This window comes from Cinclus cinclus, chromosome 5 (genome assembly GCF_963662255.1).
Source record: "Cinclus cinclus chromosome 5, bCinCin1.1, whole genome shotgun sequence".
NCBI lineage: Eukaryota > Metazoa > Chordata > Aves > Passeriformes > Cinclidae > Cinclus > Cinclus cinclus.
In genome coordinates this window covers 52,662,417-52,676,486 of record NC_085050.1, presented here as the reverse complement: position 1 = coordinate 52,676,486, position 14,070 = coordinate 52,662,417, and the positions used below count along the sequence as shown (strand labels likewise).

General features: G+C 43.0%; 1 protein-coding gene across 1 annotated transcript; it reads right to left on the bottom strand.

Annotated features, from left to right (window-relative positions):
* Positions 1-1,922: 1,922 nt before the first annotated feature.
* On the bottom strand, positions 1,923-10,755 carry LOC134044564 (alcohol dehydrogenase class-3). Its single transcript, XM_062493827.1, has 9 exons — positions 10,744-10,755; positions 7,915-8,016; positions 6,834-6,975; positions 6,123-6,210; positions 5,105-5,324; positions 4,340-4,600; positions 3,921-4,056; positions 2,930-3,068; positions 1,923-1,970 (listed from the first exon to the last, which is right to left on the bottom strand). The coding sequence occupies exons 1-9, from the start codon at positions 10,753-10,755 to the stop codon at positions 1,946-1,948; spliced, it is 1,125 nt and encodes a 374-aa protein (XP_062349811.1). The 3' UTR covers positions 1,923-1,945.
* Between the last annotated feature and the right edge of the window lie 3,315 nt (positions 10,756-14,070).

Sequence of the window (14,070 nt, the reverse complement as noted above, 5' to 3'; positions counted from 1 at the left end):
AAAAAACCTTATTTCAAACATGCTCTATTCAATCAAAATTGCATGATGAAAGTAGTGGCTGAGTCATCCAAGTCCTGAGGCTGGGAAGCAGCTGCAAGTCTTTGGCCCATGTGCTTTGGTATCACTACCTTTTGGTGTTGTTGGTATTACAGACTGGCTTCCCACAAACACTCTGAGATGCAGATTCTCTGAAGTGGTAATGTTATGCAGACAAGATGGTGGTCTTGATCTAGTCCATGCAGCATAGAGGAACGGCTGTTCCAGTGTAAGTATTTTAAATCTGTTAGATCCAGCTGGGGGATGGTTTACCAGGTTAGCTAGTATTGTACTGATACCATTTTGTAATTATGGAGTACTCTCACTGGAACAGCTTAACAGCAAGTTTTCTGCTGGATTTTCTGATGTTCAGCCAGCCTTCCTGGAGCTACAGTGTACTGAGAATCACCTCATTGCTGGGTTAAAGGGCTCACTTTCTTGGTACAAATGCAGGTTTTATTTCCTCCTGCTGCTCAAAATTGGATTTTTACAACATTCACATTTTTTCTTTACTGTCTGAAATGAAGTAGAAATATGATACCTCAACTCTTTTCAGAATGCTCTAGAAGATATTTTTAATGAGAGATGGAAAAGATGTAATTGTCCCAGTTGTATAGCAGTGGCTTGGAGTAAGTGGGGCTAAGAGGGAATTTCTTCTAAGATTACTGTTTGCCTTCAGTGTTCTCTGTTAGAAGTTTTTTTGACCAGGGTTCTTGGAAACATGAAACTTCTCAATCAGTATCCTTGGTTCACTGAAAAGCACTCAGTTTCTATGTATGTAACTTTTTTTTTAACTGACTGGGCTTTCTGCCTCTGAGTTGTAGTCTGTTTTCTGCTATTTCTATGTGTTTTTCTGGATGTGAGGCACTGATTCCAGGTTTCAATACAAAAAGAACCTTATCCAGTCAGATTACTTCCCCTACAGTTAAGAGAACCTGCAACTCCAAAACTGAGACTTGAACCCTCCCACTCCAACAACTCCCAGAAAATTCTGAAGTCATCATCAGACAATGCTCTAGCCTGTGACCCTGTAGCCCTCAAGAGCACACTTGCTCTAATAGTAGTGTTTCTTGCTGCAATGGCATGATCAGGTTTCTGACTAGTGGTAACAATCTCATGCTGTTTGTTTCTGCAGTGTTGACTGCAAAGTTCGATTCATTTGCCAGTAAGTTGAGGAAGTGGGGCAACTGTCCTGCTGAATCCTTGGAGAACAGTACTAGAGCAAGCGAGTAGAAGAGTTTGTGCCATGATCTTTTCAAGAGGCCTGCCAAAGAGACCAGTGAGAAATAAGGCAGAACATGGACCACCCCAGTGAACATGGGTACCCCTAGACACCGAAGTCTCTGCTCTACATTTGGCTTCAAGGTTAAGCTGGATGCTACAATCCACTGCAGTCCTAAAATAGCTTCAGAAACTTGACAAGTTCTGGCACCTCTCTCAGCCCAGTTGCAGCAACTGCATGCTGCTTCTCACCCCAGTGCTTAGCTCTGCCTTGTGCAGTGAATCCCACATCATTTGGTGTAGACTCTGCAGAACACTCCTCCTCTGTCACATACACACTGTAATATCACTAGAGGAAAGCAAGACACAGCAATGCCAGTCACTCTTAATGCTAAATAATTCCAACACTGCATTTAGAAATAAGCTTTTATTAAATAGATTGAGTTAGCCACTACTGAATTTGAAGAAGGAGTAGAAAAACAGAAGTTGCATAACAAGGATTAATTCTGTTATGCTATTCAGTGGTTAGCCATGTATTATTTTTAATAGCCAGAATGCTCACCCTAAAATACATGGTCTTCTTAGTCCCAGTGAGTTTTCAGTTGCTTGATTCTATCTTCTATCAAAAATTCCCTTATACAAAGGCAGTTAGCATGGTGCTGGCCAATTAGAAGGTCCACATTTGGCTCTAAAATTTTAGCACAGTTCGAATGCTTGAAATGAAAAAGAAAAAAAAAATTACCAAGAATGCAGTTTTCTCACCACCTCTCCTCTCCCTTTCATTGCTGAGACATATTTTAACTTCTGTCTTTTGTAAGAATGAAGTCATGCTCATGCCTATAATATTTACTAAAAATCCAGGGCAATCAATGTTTACTATCTTCGGGTTTTTTTGTCTTTCCTCCAGTAAAATAAACTCCAAATGAATGCTTTTTCAAACTAGGTGTCAGCTTTCAGTAGCTAGCCAAGATTGATCAGGAGCAGTAATCTTTACAGGCATTCTCCCTTTTGTCTGTTTGGAAAATGTTAGGTAGCTTTCCTTATTAGTTTCCTAGGACATGCTCATGTATGAGTAAAGCACTGAAATTATACTGAAGTTTATAACTGGGGCGAGGATAAACTGCTGAATGAAATTTGCATAAATGCAGCGTTTCCAACTGTAATAAATACAGTCAACTGATTTATCCAAAACAGAATCTGTATGAGCTAAAGCAGATAGAAGTAGTACTTCCTCCAAAGTTATATATCAATAAATTGATACAGATTGAGATCAAATACAATGACCATGCTGCTTTCTGGAGATAATGCTCATAAGTATTTGTCTATCTGCAGAGGAACCTAAATATTACTGAATATGTAGTCTTCAGTTTCTTTACATTCTTTTTTATAAGGAAGAATGTTTTAGCAATGGTGAAAGCCTGAGATTGACCTGTACCCTTTTATCAGCTTTACATCTGGGGGTATTTCTCTGTTGTTTGCTTTTTATTGTGGGCCTGGGTTTTGGCACATGCCTGGAAGTTCAGAAAAGTGTGGATTCATGAGAATCAGTGCATGTGGTGTATGTCACCCTTTAGCTTCCCTGTTTAAAACATGACAGTGGGCAGGGAACCTGTACTTTGGCAGTGTCTGATCAAGAAGTGTCTTGTGTACCTTTCAATATTGTGAACATTACCTTTTTCCTGAATGCATCAGCTCAAAAGCCTCATTAATTTTATCAAAAGGCAGCATGTGGGTCACAAATTCATCAACCTTGATCTTTTTGGACATGTATTCAGTCACCAGTTTTGGTACACTGTCTACACTCTTCCAGCCTGAAAGAAGGATAACATGCCTTTTTTTTTCCCCTTTTCCACCCATCTCAGAAAATTAAAAACACAGCCCTTATAAGCAGGCACTTGTATGATCAATATGAAAAGGAACAGAGATGAGGGACATGTTTGTCCCTCCCACAGAGGTCTGGCAAAAGCACACATTATCCAAAACACACACAATGAAAAATCTTTCACTAGCTGTTCCAGCATTCAACATTAACAGCATCCTTCACCTAGGAAAGTACACACAAGGCATCTCTATCAGGCCCCCTACATGTCTTTATAACCCAACCCACTAAGTTTTGTATTGCTTGGACAAAGAACAGTGTAATAATTCCAAGTGTGAATACTTCCAACTGCAGCAATTACTGAATTCCCCAAAAAACTCAATGCGGTTTTGAGTTGACAGCAGAAAATGTATATCAAGCACTTGTTCCCTTTTTATTTTAAAGGTTTTTATAGCACATTGTAATGTTGGCTCCACAATTTACTTAGTGGTTAAGCAACACAAATATACTGATGTCACTTCCCATCTCCCCAAAGACCAGGTCCTTTCACTAGACCAAACTGAACCAAACCTTCACTTGGTGATAAAGCAGTCTCCCTATCCCACTCCTTTAGTACTGAGTAGCATATAGATATGTTCTCTCTTCAAAATGTTAGATACCATACCAATGTGTTAATCTGTACCCTATCTGTAGGAATAACAGATTTTAAGAATCTCTATCTTAAAAGCCATCATAGCATTTATGAATAGCCTGTTAATAGTACATTTCTTGCACAAGCAAAACCAAGGGGGTGTGTTCTTTAGCCCAGAGTAAGTTATTTTTATCCTCATAGCAAAAGAGTTACCTCCAAATGCGGTCCCTTTCCATGTCCGCCCAGTTACTAGCTGGAATGGCCGTGTGGAGATCTCCTGGCCAGCAGCAGCCACTCCGACTATCACACTGACTCCCCAGCCTTTGTGGCAGGCTTCCAAAGCAGCCCTCTTCATGGACAGACAGGACAAAGCAGAGTGTTTATTGCTAAGGTTTATGCTGCTGGAAAGCACTTCCTTTCCCCCAATTCATGAATCACCACATCAGCATTTAAGGAACAATAAATACACTGAAAATTACATTTTTTTTTTGCATTTGTTCAGATTCCCTTATACTATTAAAAAAAATAAAAATCAGTGAGTCTGGCATGTTTTGTGTTAAGAAAGCAGCTGATCTTGCTGTTCATCTGAACTGGTCCCTCCCTGTACATGCTCCTGTTCGCCAAGCACTCACCATGACCCCGACATTTCCGATGCACTCAAATGAGTAGTCCACGCCACCATCAGTCATCTCAACCAGAACTTCCTGGATGGGTTTCTTGGAGTCTTGGGGGCTGATGCACTCAGTAGCTCCAAACTCTTTGGCTTTGGCATACTTATCCTTGTTAATGTCGATGCCAATGATCCGGGATGCTCCTGCTATTTTGCAGCCCATAATAACTGCCAGCCCAACTCCTCCCAAACCAAACACGGCACATGTAGAGCCAGGCTCCACCTAGGAGTTAGAAAGGAATCATGAGCAGCAGAAAAAAATTCATCCTTCCACAGGAAGAGGAAATGGAAGTTAAGGAGGCTGTAATAAAGGAAAAAACTGAAGCAAATATATTTGGCTATGAGATTTAATAGATAAGGGAAACTATATAAAGATGTAATCCAAAAAGCTCTTCAGGTCCTAAGCTTTTTCTTTTGCCTGAAGACTCATGTCCACTCACCTACCACCTCTGTCTCACCCTGAGCTTCAGACTATGAGAATGACTTGCAGCAAGATGAACATGAACTGGAAAAGTAATTAATACATAGCTGCTATCAAAAGGGATGCAGAATACCTCAATTTCCTCCAAAGGGCATTGGGTTCTTCTAACCTGATGTGACCTTGTATGGGGAAGTTAGAAATTCTTAGCTAAACTTCATCAGTTGAAGAGGAAGAAACACGGATTTGGTACATCATATTTACAGTCCTAATGCAGTCACCAAGCTGTGCCATAAACCCAGCCTTTACCTTAGCAGTGTTGACAGCAGCACCATAGCCTGTGGAGATGCCACAGCCCAGCAGGCATACTTTATCCAGAGGTGCTGCAGTATCTATCTTGGCTACAGAGATATCAGCCACCACGGTGTACTCAGAGAAGGTGCTGGTCCCCATGAAGTGGAAAATCTGCTTTCCCTTGCAGGTGAATCTGCTGGTACCATCAGGCATAACTCCTTTCCCTTGAGTAATTCTTGAGGCAAAGACAGCAGAGTGCAGTCAGCATTTTAAGCAGCAAATATTCTCCCCAAACAGAATCCACTAAGCAGCACAGAGAGGCAGTTGCATACTTGCACCTTTATATTTTGACCATTTCAATAAACCTAGGAGTTCACAGAACTGAGATGCTAAACTCCTAGAACTTCATGCAGTTAATTTTCCTCCAAGGAAAAACTGAAAGAAATGGAGTTTATTCACATATTGACCTTATTAGCTACCAATGCTAACTGCTTGTACCACAGTACCACACCACCGTCGTGGCCTCCTTCAGTACCCTCCCCTTGAGTAGTACCTGTCAGTTACATCACTGGAGCTTTTTTTTTGAGTTTGGGAGAATTTTTTTCAGAACAGGAGCTGCAAATTTTTCTGGGAAGCAGGTGTTAAGGAAAAAAAGAGCTGTCTGTATGATTTTGTACCATTTGAAAGCATTGGTATTCACTCCCAAGAGCTAAATTCCCCTGAAGTGCTTCCCTTAAGTATGGATTAAATATGGAGCCAGCGCATTTATGTTTTCCAACCTGTGGACACAAGGTAGTAGTCTGCACCTTGACATACATGAAAAGAGAGATACAGTTTTATTTATGGGAAGAACAGAAATTTTAAGGAGGAGTGGGAAAATATTGCTTAAGTGACCCCTGAAACACCTACTGTCCAAGTCATTAAATGATGCATCAACAGATTTATTCTTCAAAGAAAACTCCTGTCAGTTACTTTTGCTAGCTACAGCAGGTATACATTGAACAAATATAGTGTGTGTCAAAGTCATACAGACCTTATCTTCTGGCACAGGTTTGTTTTAGGATTCTTACAGAACTCGCACTCTCCACACTGAGGGATGTATAGAGGGATAACTGTGTCCCCTAAGAAAAAAAAAATACTCTGTGTCTAGTTACTGAGTCAAGCAAGGCATTCTGAAAAAAAATGAAGTTACTTGATTCTCCATGTTTTTCTGTGAGCTTAAGTTCACTTAAAACCTTTGCATACTAGAAGCTGTGTATGATATATTGTTGGTATTATAGAGTGCTAGATAAACAACTTCAATCTTGGCTGAGCAGACAGCCTATCCAAAATTCATGGTTCCAGAAAAAGTAGCAATGTTACTATAAAACAAAACAACCCCAAATCAACAGTGAACAACATGACTAAACACTTTAAGCCTTTTAATTAGACCAACAGAGAAAAACTATAATTTGAAAAAAATAATAAACCCCCAACCATCTTCTACCTATACACTGACCTGATTTCAAGTAAAAAAAAAAAAAAAATGCTATTCCGGGCTCTTTCAAGCTTTAGATGAAGAGCTCATTGAATAGATTAGTGTTGTGTCTCACAGACCACAGAAATTCACACAGGCATACACCCCAGAATAAAATACTATATTAACTCCTGCAACATGGCATTTCAGTCACCCATTTTGACAGTTGGTCTTCAAATAAAGTAACACTTTCAAGGAAGGCAGAAAACTTGCAAGGTATTTTCTTACCCTTCTTTACTTTTGTAACTCCTTCTCCAACACTCTCTACAATTCCAGCTCCTTCATGTCCCAGGATCACAGGGAAACATCCTTCAGGATCAGCACCACTCAGAGTATAGGCATCAGTGTGACAGACAGCAGTGGCAACTATCTGTGAAGAAATATATAATCTGAGACACCCTGAAGAACAGAACAGTAACAGACCTAAATAATTCCCCTTTGGTCATAAATTCAGAGCAATTGCTACTAGGTCAGAGTTCTGGTAGCATTTGGGATGTGGGCAACATACTTCCAATTCCTGGCAAGGCAGTTTGCCTTACTTGGAAAAAGCAAAGTCATGACAGTACATTTTTATAATTTCCATCAACCAAAATGTGACACTGAAAGGGGTAAAAGATGACATGTTTTTTTCCTATAGCTTGAAATCAGTGCTCCACAGGTCATCTCAAAGTAGTTTAGCATCTCAGATTCAAAATAAGTTAAGACTCAGAGATAAAATTACCAGAAAGACCACACAGAACTCTCATAAATCCAAACTTCATAAATTAAGCTGCATAAATCCAGCTTAGTCTCCAGCACCACGCAGAAATCATTTCCACAGAAATAAATTTCACATTATTGTATACTTTTTTGGCAGATACAGGCTCCTGGAAAGTTCTGATGAAATCAGAAATTTGAGTATAGGGAATCCAAGAGACCAATCCCAGCTCAGCAGCCAGTAACTTATGGCCTGACTGAAGTAAAACCCTGCATGTTACACAGCTGCAAGAAATGACTAACTGCTGTCCTTCAAACAAGATAAAGATGTTCCCCTTTCAGATATTTTGAGGGAACTTAGTCTGTAACAACTGGAATTGGTCCTCACGATTAGCTATTATCCTCAGACCAGATTGTGAAGTGAGACTAGTAGAAATTAAGTTTTGCATAAACAATAGATCTAAATACTGTAATTTTCTTCTCTGTAAAGCCAGATGAGGTACTGAACTAATGATATCTATTCAACATTACTTCTGTTGGCAAACAAACTATTCATCTTTAATGCTCAGTCCCCTAAAACAGAAAACATATAGATACAAATTGGTGTAATTACCTTGATACGAACTTCATGAGCTTTTGGTGGAGCAACCTCCACCTCCTCAATAGAGAGAGGTTTACCTGCCTCCCAGGCAACAGCAGCCTTGCATTTAATAACCTAAAAGACAAGAACAACAAGGAAAAAAAAAGAGGACATCTGTTGTATGTTCGTTTAAAATAATTCTTGTTCAACCAAGTGAGAAAATAATAGCAGCACTACTGGCTTTTGGAAAAAAATCCCAGATCTGAAATTCGTAATTTCAACACAAAGGTTTAATTGCCCCACATTTGCTTTCAGGAAGCTAAACAGTAATGAGTAAGCCAAGATCTGAAATTTGGATGTCATTCTCTTACTGAGTAAAAAATATAATAAGCCTGGGAGTGTTTGGGAGACACGCTGCAGTGAAGCGAGCCACATGAATGGAAAGGCTGCATAATAAAAATGGTGGTTTAAAACCAAAGACTGCTATTCATTTCAGATATGTTCATTAAACACAGTGTTTGAAGTTGGAAAGTTCAGAAAGGAAAGTGTGGAGACCCACATCAGGAGTGAATTTCCTGTTCCTTATCAGGATGGTTTCCAAGTAGGATTCTAGCAAGGAGATGCGTGTGTGCAGCTGACATGCAGAGCCCCCCAGTGATGCAGAGGGACCAGAGGGGACACTGCTATAGGGCTCCAACACCTCTGCAGTGGACACAGCAATCACTGTTAGCAAGTCTTCATTCACTGCTCTCAGGGCCAAGACAAATCCTGCTTTGCAACCACACCTGAACATCCCAGAAAGCTTTTCAATCCCAATAGTGCAGAGCCTGGATGACAGAGCAGGATTTCTGGATCTGTAAACCCTATTAACAGGTACATACAACAACTGACTGAGAAAATCAGCAGGCATTATAGCCATACAGTCTAGAGCAGCTTCAGGATAAGAATCTGGATTACCCTTAGAGGTCAATTTCATGAAGATGACAAGGTCTAAAGAATTGCTATTAGAAATACAAACCAATAGAAGAACTTGACATTTTGTGTGTTCAAAATAGCTGTGGTGTTCCCATGGAATGCTCGAAACGAAGACAAATAATGTAAATTCCCAAGACCAGAAATACAGCCACCCAGCCCTTTTGAAATTTTACTTGCTGTAAGAAATAACAGTGCCAAGACTACCTTTTGAGCTTGCCAGGTCTGATTCATCACCTGTGATCAGAAAAAAAGAGGCTAATCCATGCCTTTCTGTAGTATTTCTGCTGTACAACAAACAGGACCAGGCTTTGCCAGAGCCAGTTAAAATCCTTAACTATCAGCTATCCTTAAAATCCTTAACTACAGCTATCACTGTACCTGTAATAGGAGAACTTAGATGCTTACCTTGGCTTAAATTTGGTAAAATAAATACTACAGACTCAAAAAGCTTTGTAACAGAAAACTGGTACATATTCTAACAGCCAGCAGGGGTCTAAATTAGACACAAGCACCCCTAACTAGAACCATGAAATCTTCTAATCCTGCTTTTTAATACCAGGGCAAATATTACAAAAATGCACGGAATGTGCTGTAGTTAACTATGGAAGAGCAATCAGTCATAATCTCTAAATCTACCAAAGATTTTGCCAGAAAATCTAAATTCAAAGCACAAAGTGCAAGAGAAGCCATCATTCAGTAAATCATTTACTGGTTTTCAATCCATGCCCTCATCCTCCCCTCATTAAGTCATCAGTTGTTCTTGCATGGGAGACTGCACATTCCTAAAATTTGATTTCCACAAGCTTAGATAAACACCAAATTAAAGACAGAGAGGAGAAAAAGAAGTCTCCTTACGGGATAAGTTCCGATAATCTAAAACTAACAGTAAGCATCTGAAAGCACATTTTGAAACAGTAATTTCTGATTCAGTTCATACAGCCACAAAGGCCCCATGACTATTCAGAGTGGGTACTAGAAGATCTCCATCTTTTTCTGCCTTATTATTTATAGCTTTCTGCTGTTGCTTTGCTGAAAATCTTGCAGCCAACAAATGGAAGTAAAAAACAACACCAACTTCCAGCAGCTCTTCTTCTCCTTTATTACCACGCTAACACTGGAGCACGCAGCTGTTGGGTTGGTTGTGGTTATGCACACGATCAGCTATCTCGGGGAAGAAACCCAGCTCTGGGCAGTGACAGAAACTGCTCCAAACCCAGAGCCAGCCTGGAGCAGCTTCAGCGTCCGGCCAGGAGCGGCCACCGAGCCCGCTCGGGCCCCGGGCACTGACCGCCTGTGCGGAATCCGGAGAAACACTGGCAGAAGGTCTGGGCTGTCGAGCTGTTCCTACAGCAATGCAGCAAACGTGCCACGCGATGGCTTTGTAAGCAGGCAGGGTCTCGTTTCTCTCCTTCTTTCCAGCCGATTCGGTCGCACCTGCCCGAAGCCCAGAGGAAGCCACGCGAGCTCGAGGCCTTCGCTCGTTCCTCCACCGCCACGACCCGCGAGCGGCCGGAGCGCAGCCCTCAGACCCACAGGACGCGCACGGAGGTCGAGTACAACACACGGCGGGGAGCAAACGCGTGTTTTCCCTCCCAGACCTGCAAATACTCACAGCGGGAGCCTCCCACGCCTAAGCAGCGGCACCGGCTCCGCCGCACGCCTCACACGCGTGGGGCAGGAGCGCGAAGTCCGCACAACCTCCGCGACTCGGCTCTCGCCAGCGCGGCGACGGCAGCGGCCACAGCGACCCCGGCCTGCGGCCCCGGGCAGCCTCCGGCCCCCGGCACCGAGGGCAGGGCAGGACGGCTCGCCCGCCTCATCCTGCCCGGTGCGGGACCCCCAGCCCGCCCCCGGGCGACCTCCCAGCTGCGGAACGCAAACGCTTACCCCGCTCGCCATCGCGCACGGCTACGGCTGCCAGCGGAAGGGGAAGGGGAGCCCGCCTTCTTCTCCGCTCTCTCCCCGCCTCCCTGTCAGGGACGGGTGGAGGAGGTGGCTCCTTCGTCCCTCTTTCGCCTCCCACCCTCGCAGGATAGGGGCTTGCTGTGTCGGTCACAAAGCCAGTGTAGCGCTTTTCTTCCCGCAGACCGCGGTGCGGGCCAAGGTCTCTGTGTTTCCTGAGGGTGCCCGCCGTGTTGCCTTGCGGCGTGCTCGGGTTTGTGGCTGCGGCTGCGTCCTCCATCGCGGCCCCTTTAGTCCGGCCAGGGGGTGGACATTCCTGTGCCTGTGAGGGAACCGGCCCGCTGTCCTGGCTGATGGGCCTGTTCCTGCCGACACCAGGCTGCCCAGATTCCTTCCCAACTAACGGGGCGCCACGGCCTCCTCCGCGCCGCTCCCTGAGGTGTGCCTGCCTTCCCCAGCCGGGGGAATCCCGCCCTGGCTCCCGGGCTGGGGGTGCTCGGTACCGCCTGTGTCTCACCTGGACGCAGGGACTGTGTCTGACCCATGTCTGCAGAGCATGTCCTTTGTGCCTGAATCTGTTCTTGGCTGGATAAACTGCAGTGGTGGAGTCTCTACTGGGTGGCAGTGTGAAGACTATTTGAGACTGGGTGAAGGCAGCCGGCTGCCAGGGTAGGTGAAGGGACCTGCAGTGGGATGGAAGTTTTGACTAGGCTTCTTGACATTCCATCCAGCAGCCTTTGAAGCAAACGAGCTATTGCTGCAAGATGGGATCGTTCACTGGCTCACACTGTTGTTTCATCTTCTGAAAAACCTTTTTTCTCCTGGTAGGGTAGGAAGGGCTTCTTGTGGTTGTGTAAGATGAGGGGAACAGTTCTGCCAGAGCTGTTGGGATTTTCCGCGGGAGGTGATGGTGCTCGAGGAATTGCACGGTGTAATTAAGACCTCCTCAGTAAGAAAAGGAATTTTAATTTTCCAGTGACATGCTAACAAAAGCTTAGCAAATACCATGGATAGACAACAGCACCAGCATGCAGAAAGTTAATAGCAGGACATAAGCAACTATAGTAGGACCCACAGCTGGTCTGTGGGTTAGAGAGGGTTAATGAATGAGGTTTGTTTTGAGAAGTATTCTCTGACCAAGGCTGTTGGCATGGAGAGAAAGAGAAGAAGGAAAAAGAAGATAACCAGGGAAGAAAATCCTGCAGGTGTGGAAAATATTTTCAGAAAGGCCCTGGGAAGAATAGAGGTGGAGATTTTTCCTCCAATGATCATTATGTTGATTTATTTTAGTCAATGAAAGTGTAAACTGTGTAGAGGGTATAAAAGACGCAAGACTGTTGTAATAAACAGATACTGGCCTTCTGAAATGTAGTGTGCCCTTTTGGATGTTGTTTCTGCCCTCACAGTGGCAAGCAACCATGGCATTTATTAAATAACATGAAAGCAACATAGCATTTAATAAGAAAACTAAAATGAGAAACGAGATCTGTAGGCTCATGAAAGCTGACATGGAACTGGAATGTAATTTGGCCAGTGAGGGTCCTGTACAGGTTACACACCTTGTTGTTGAAATTAATTCAGGCCTTGTCCATTTCCTTGGTGAAATTTAGCTCTGCCAACCTCTCCTGCAAATTTCATGTTCTTGGCAACCCCTAGTTTGTCAGCACTCCCAAAAAGCCTCCAAGCATTTTATGTTTAGTTAAACTCCACAGATGCTCTTCTTTTTTTAGTATCTTTGACATTCTGAACATTGTAGGCCTTGATTCTGGTGGACAGAGATACATAAATCAGACCTCTTTAACACTCATTGTCCAATTTCAGAGATGAAAGAGGCTGTTTATTTTTTCATCTTTCCTTCCCTTGCAATTTTGTGATGCTGCCCTTGGTGTTGCTGTGTACTTTTGGAAGCTCCTGGACACTGTGAGTGGTTTTGCAACTTTCTTTCTGCTCTCAGCACTATGCAAGCAAATCAAATTACCATGCCATGCTCTTGACTGAACTGCCCAGGCTTTGTTGCATGTTTCAGGTTTATGTACCTCAGTTCTGTAGGTGAGGACTTCCACTGCTGCTGTGGATTTTACATTGGTTTGGTTTTGGTGTTGTTCTGTTACATGTTAATCAGGAACATGAATTTGTGTTGGGAAAAGGGCTTGGAAGCACTCTGAGCATGTGTGAGGGAGACCTGGCAATCATGTTCTTGTTTGGTCGATGTCTGTTTTGTGTGCCAAGTGGGGAGAAAAGTCCAAAACAACTAGGGATCTGCATTACATTTGTTTCCTTTTTTTAAAAAAAACCCTGTATTATTATGCTGACCCTAGAGGTATTAGCTTTTAGTGAGGTTTTTTTGTATCTTAGTTTAACTTTGAAATACAAGAAAATGTGGGGCAAGAAATCACTTGGAAGCTTGGCAGGCAGTGTGTGGCTGAATGAAGATGCAGGTGATCTGCCAGGGTGCCCATCCTAGGACAGTCTGAGTGCCAGTGGCAGAAGCTGGCCGTGTGCCTCTGTCAGGAGGAGCTGGTGCTTTGGCACTGGAACTGCTGGCTGCAGCCTCACACGCTGGTGAACAGATTGGTGAGGCACAGGGAGGCTGGAGCAGACTGACCAAGTGGACCCAGAGGCAAAACAGAAGTGCATTAATACAAACCTTGCCTGGTTTGTTTTTCCTGAGCAGATATGGTCCTAGATTGACCCGCAGGTCATTTTCCTTCTATTAATACTATAAATTTTCCAAATAAAACCAGTAGTTTTGATAGAATTATTTCACTAGAGCAACCCTGTTAGGGCTAGGAAAACCTGTGCACTAGCTCCAGCAGTGGATGCTTGAGTGTCTCTTTTTGTGGGGCATTGCTCTCAAAACTATCCTGTTGAATTCTGATTTAATTTTCTACATTTTCATGTGAAATGCTGGAGGAAAATACTTGTGCAGCATAAAAAAAGCAGCTAGAAATTTTTGTTGTTCCTCAGATCAACATCAATTAATTTTTGTAAAGTATAAGTATAGCTGGTTAAGAAATGGAAACATTTTAAAAATCAGAATTGTTTAATTTAGAATCACAGAATTATTTAGGTTGGAAAAGACCTCTGAGATCATTGAGTCCAGTCTTTTGACTAAACACCCCCATGTTAGCCAGACCATGGCACTGAGTGCCATGTCCATTGTTTCGTTAAACACCTCCAGGGATGCTGACTCCACCACTTCCCTGGGGAATCCATTCCAATGTTTAATCACTCCTTCTGTGAAGAAATTCCTCCTAATGTCCAACCTAAACCTGCCCTGATGCAGCTTGAGACTATGTCTAAAAATGCTCA

Bases quoted from the DNA above. Each gene is read 5' to 3' on its own strand.
- LOC134044564 (XM_062493827.1), bottom strand. The intron at 4,057-4,339 runs GTGAGTGCTTGG...CTGTCCATGAAG, and splicing joins TCGGAAATGTCGGGGTCATG to AGGGCTGCTTTGGAAGCCTG. The intron at 3,069-3,920 runs GTAACTCTTTTG...TCCTTCTTTCAG, and splicing joins GAAAGGGACCGCATTTGGAG to GCTGGAAGAGTGTAGACAGT.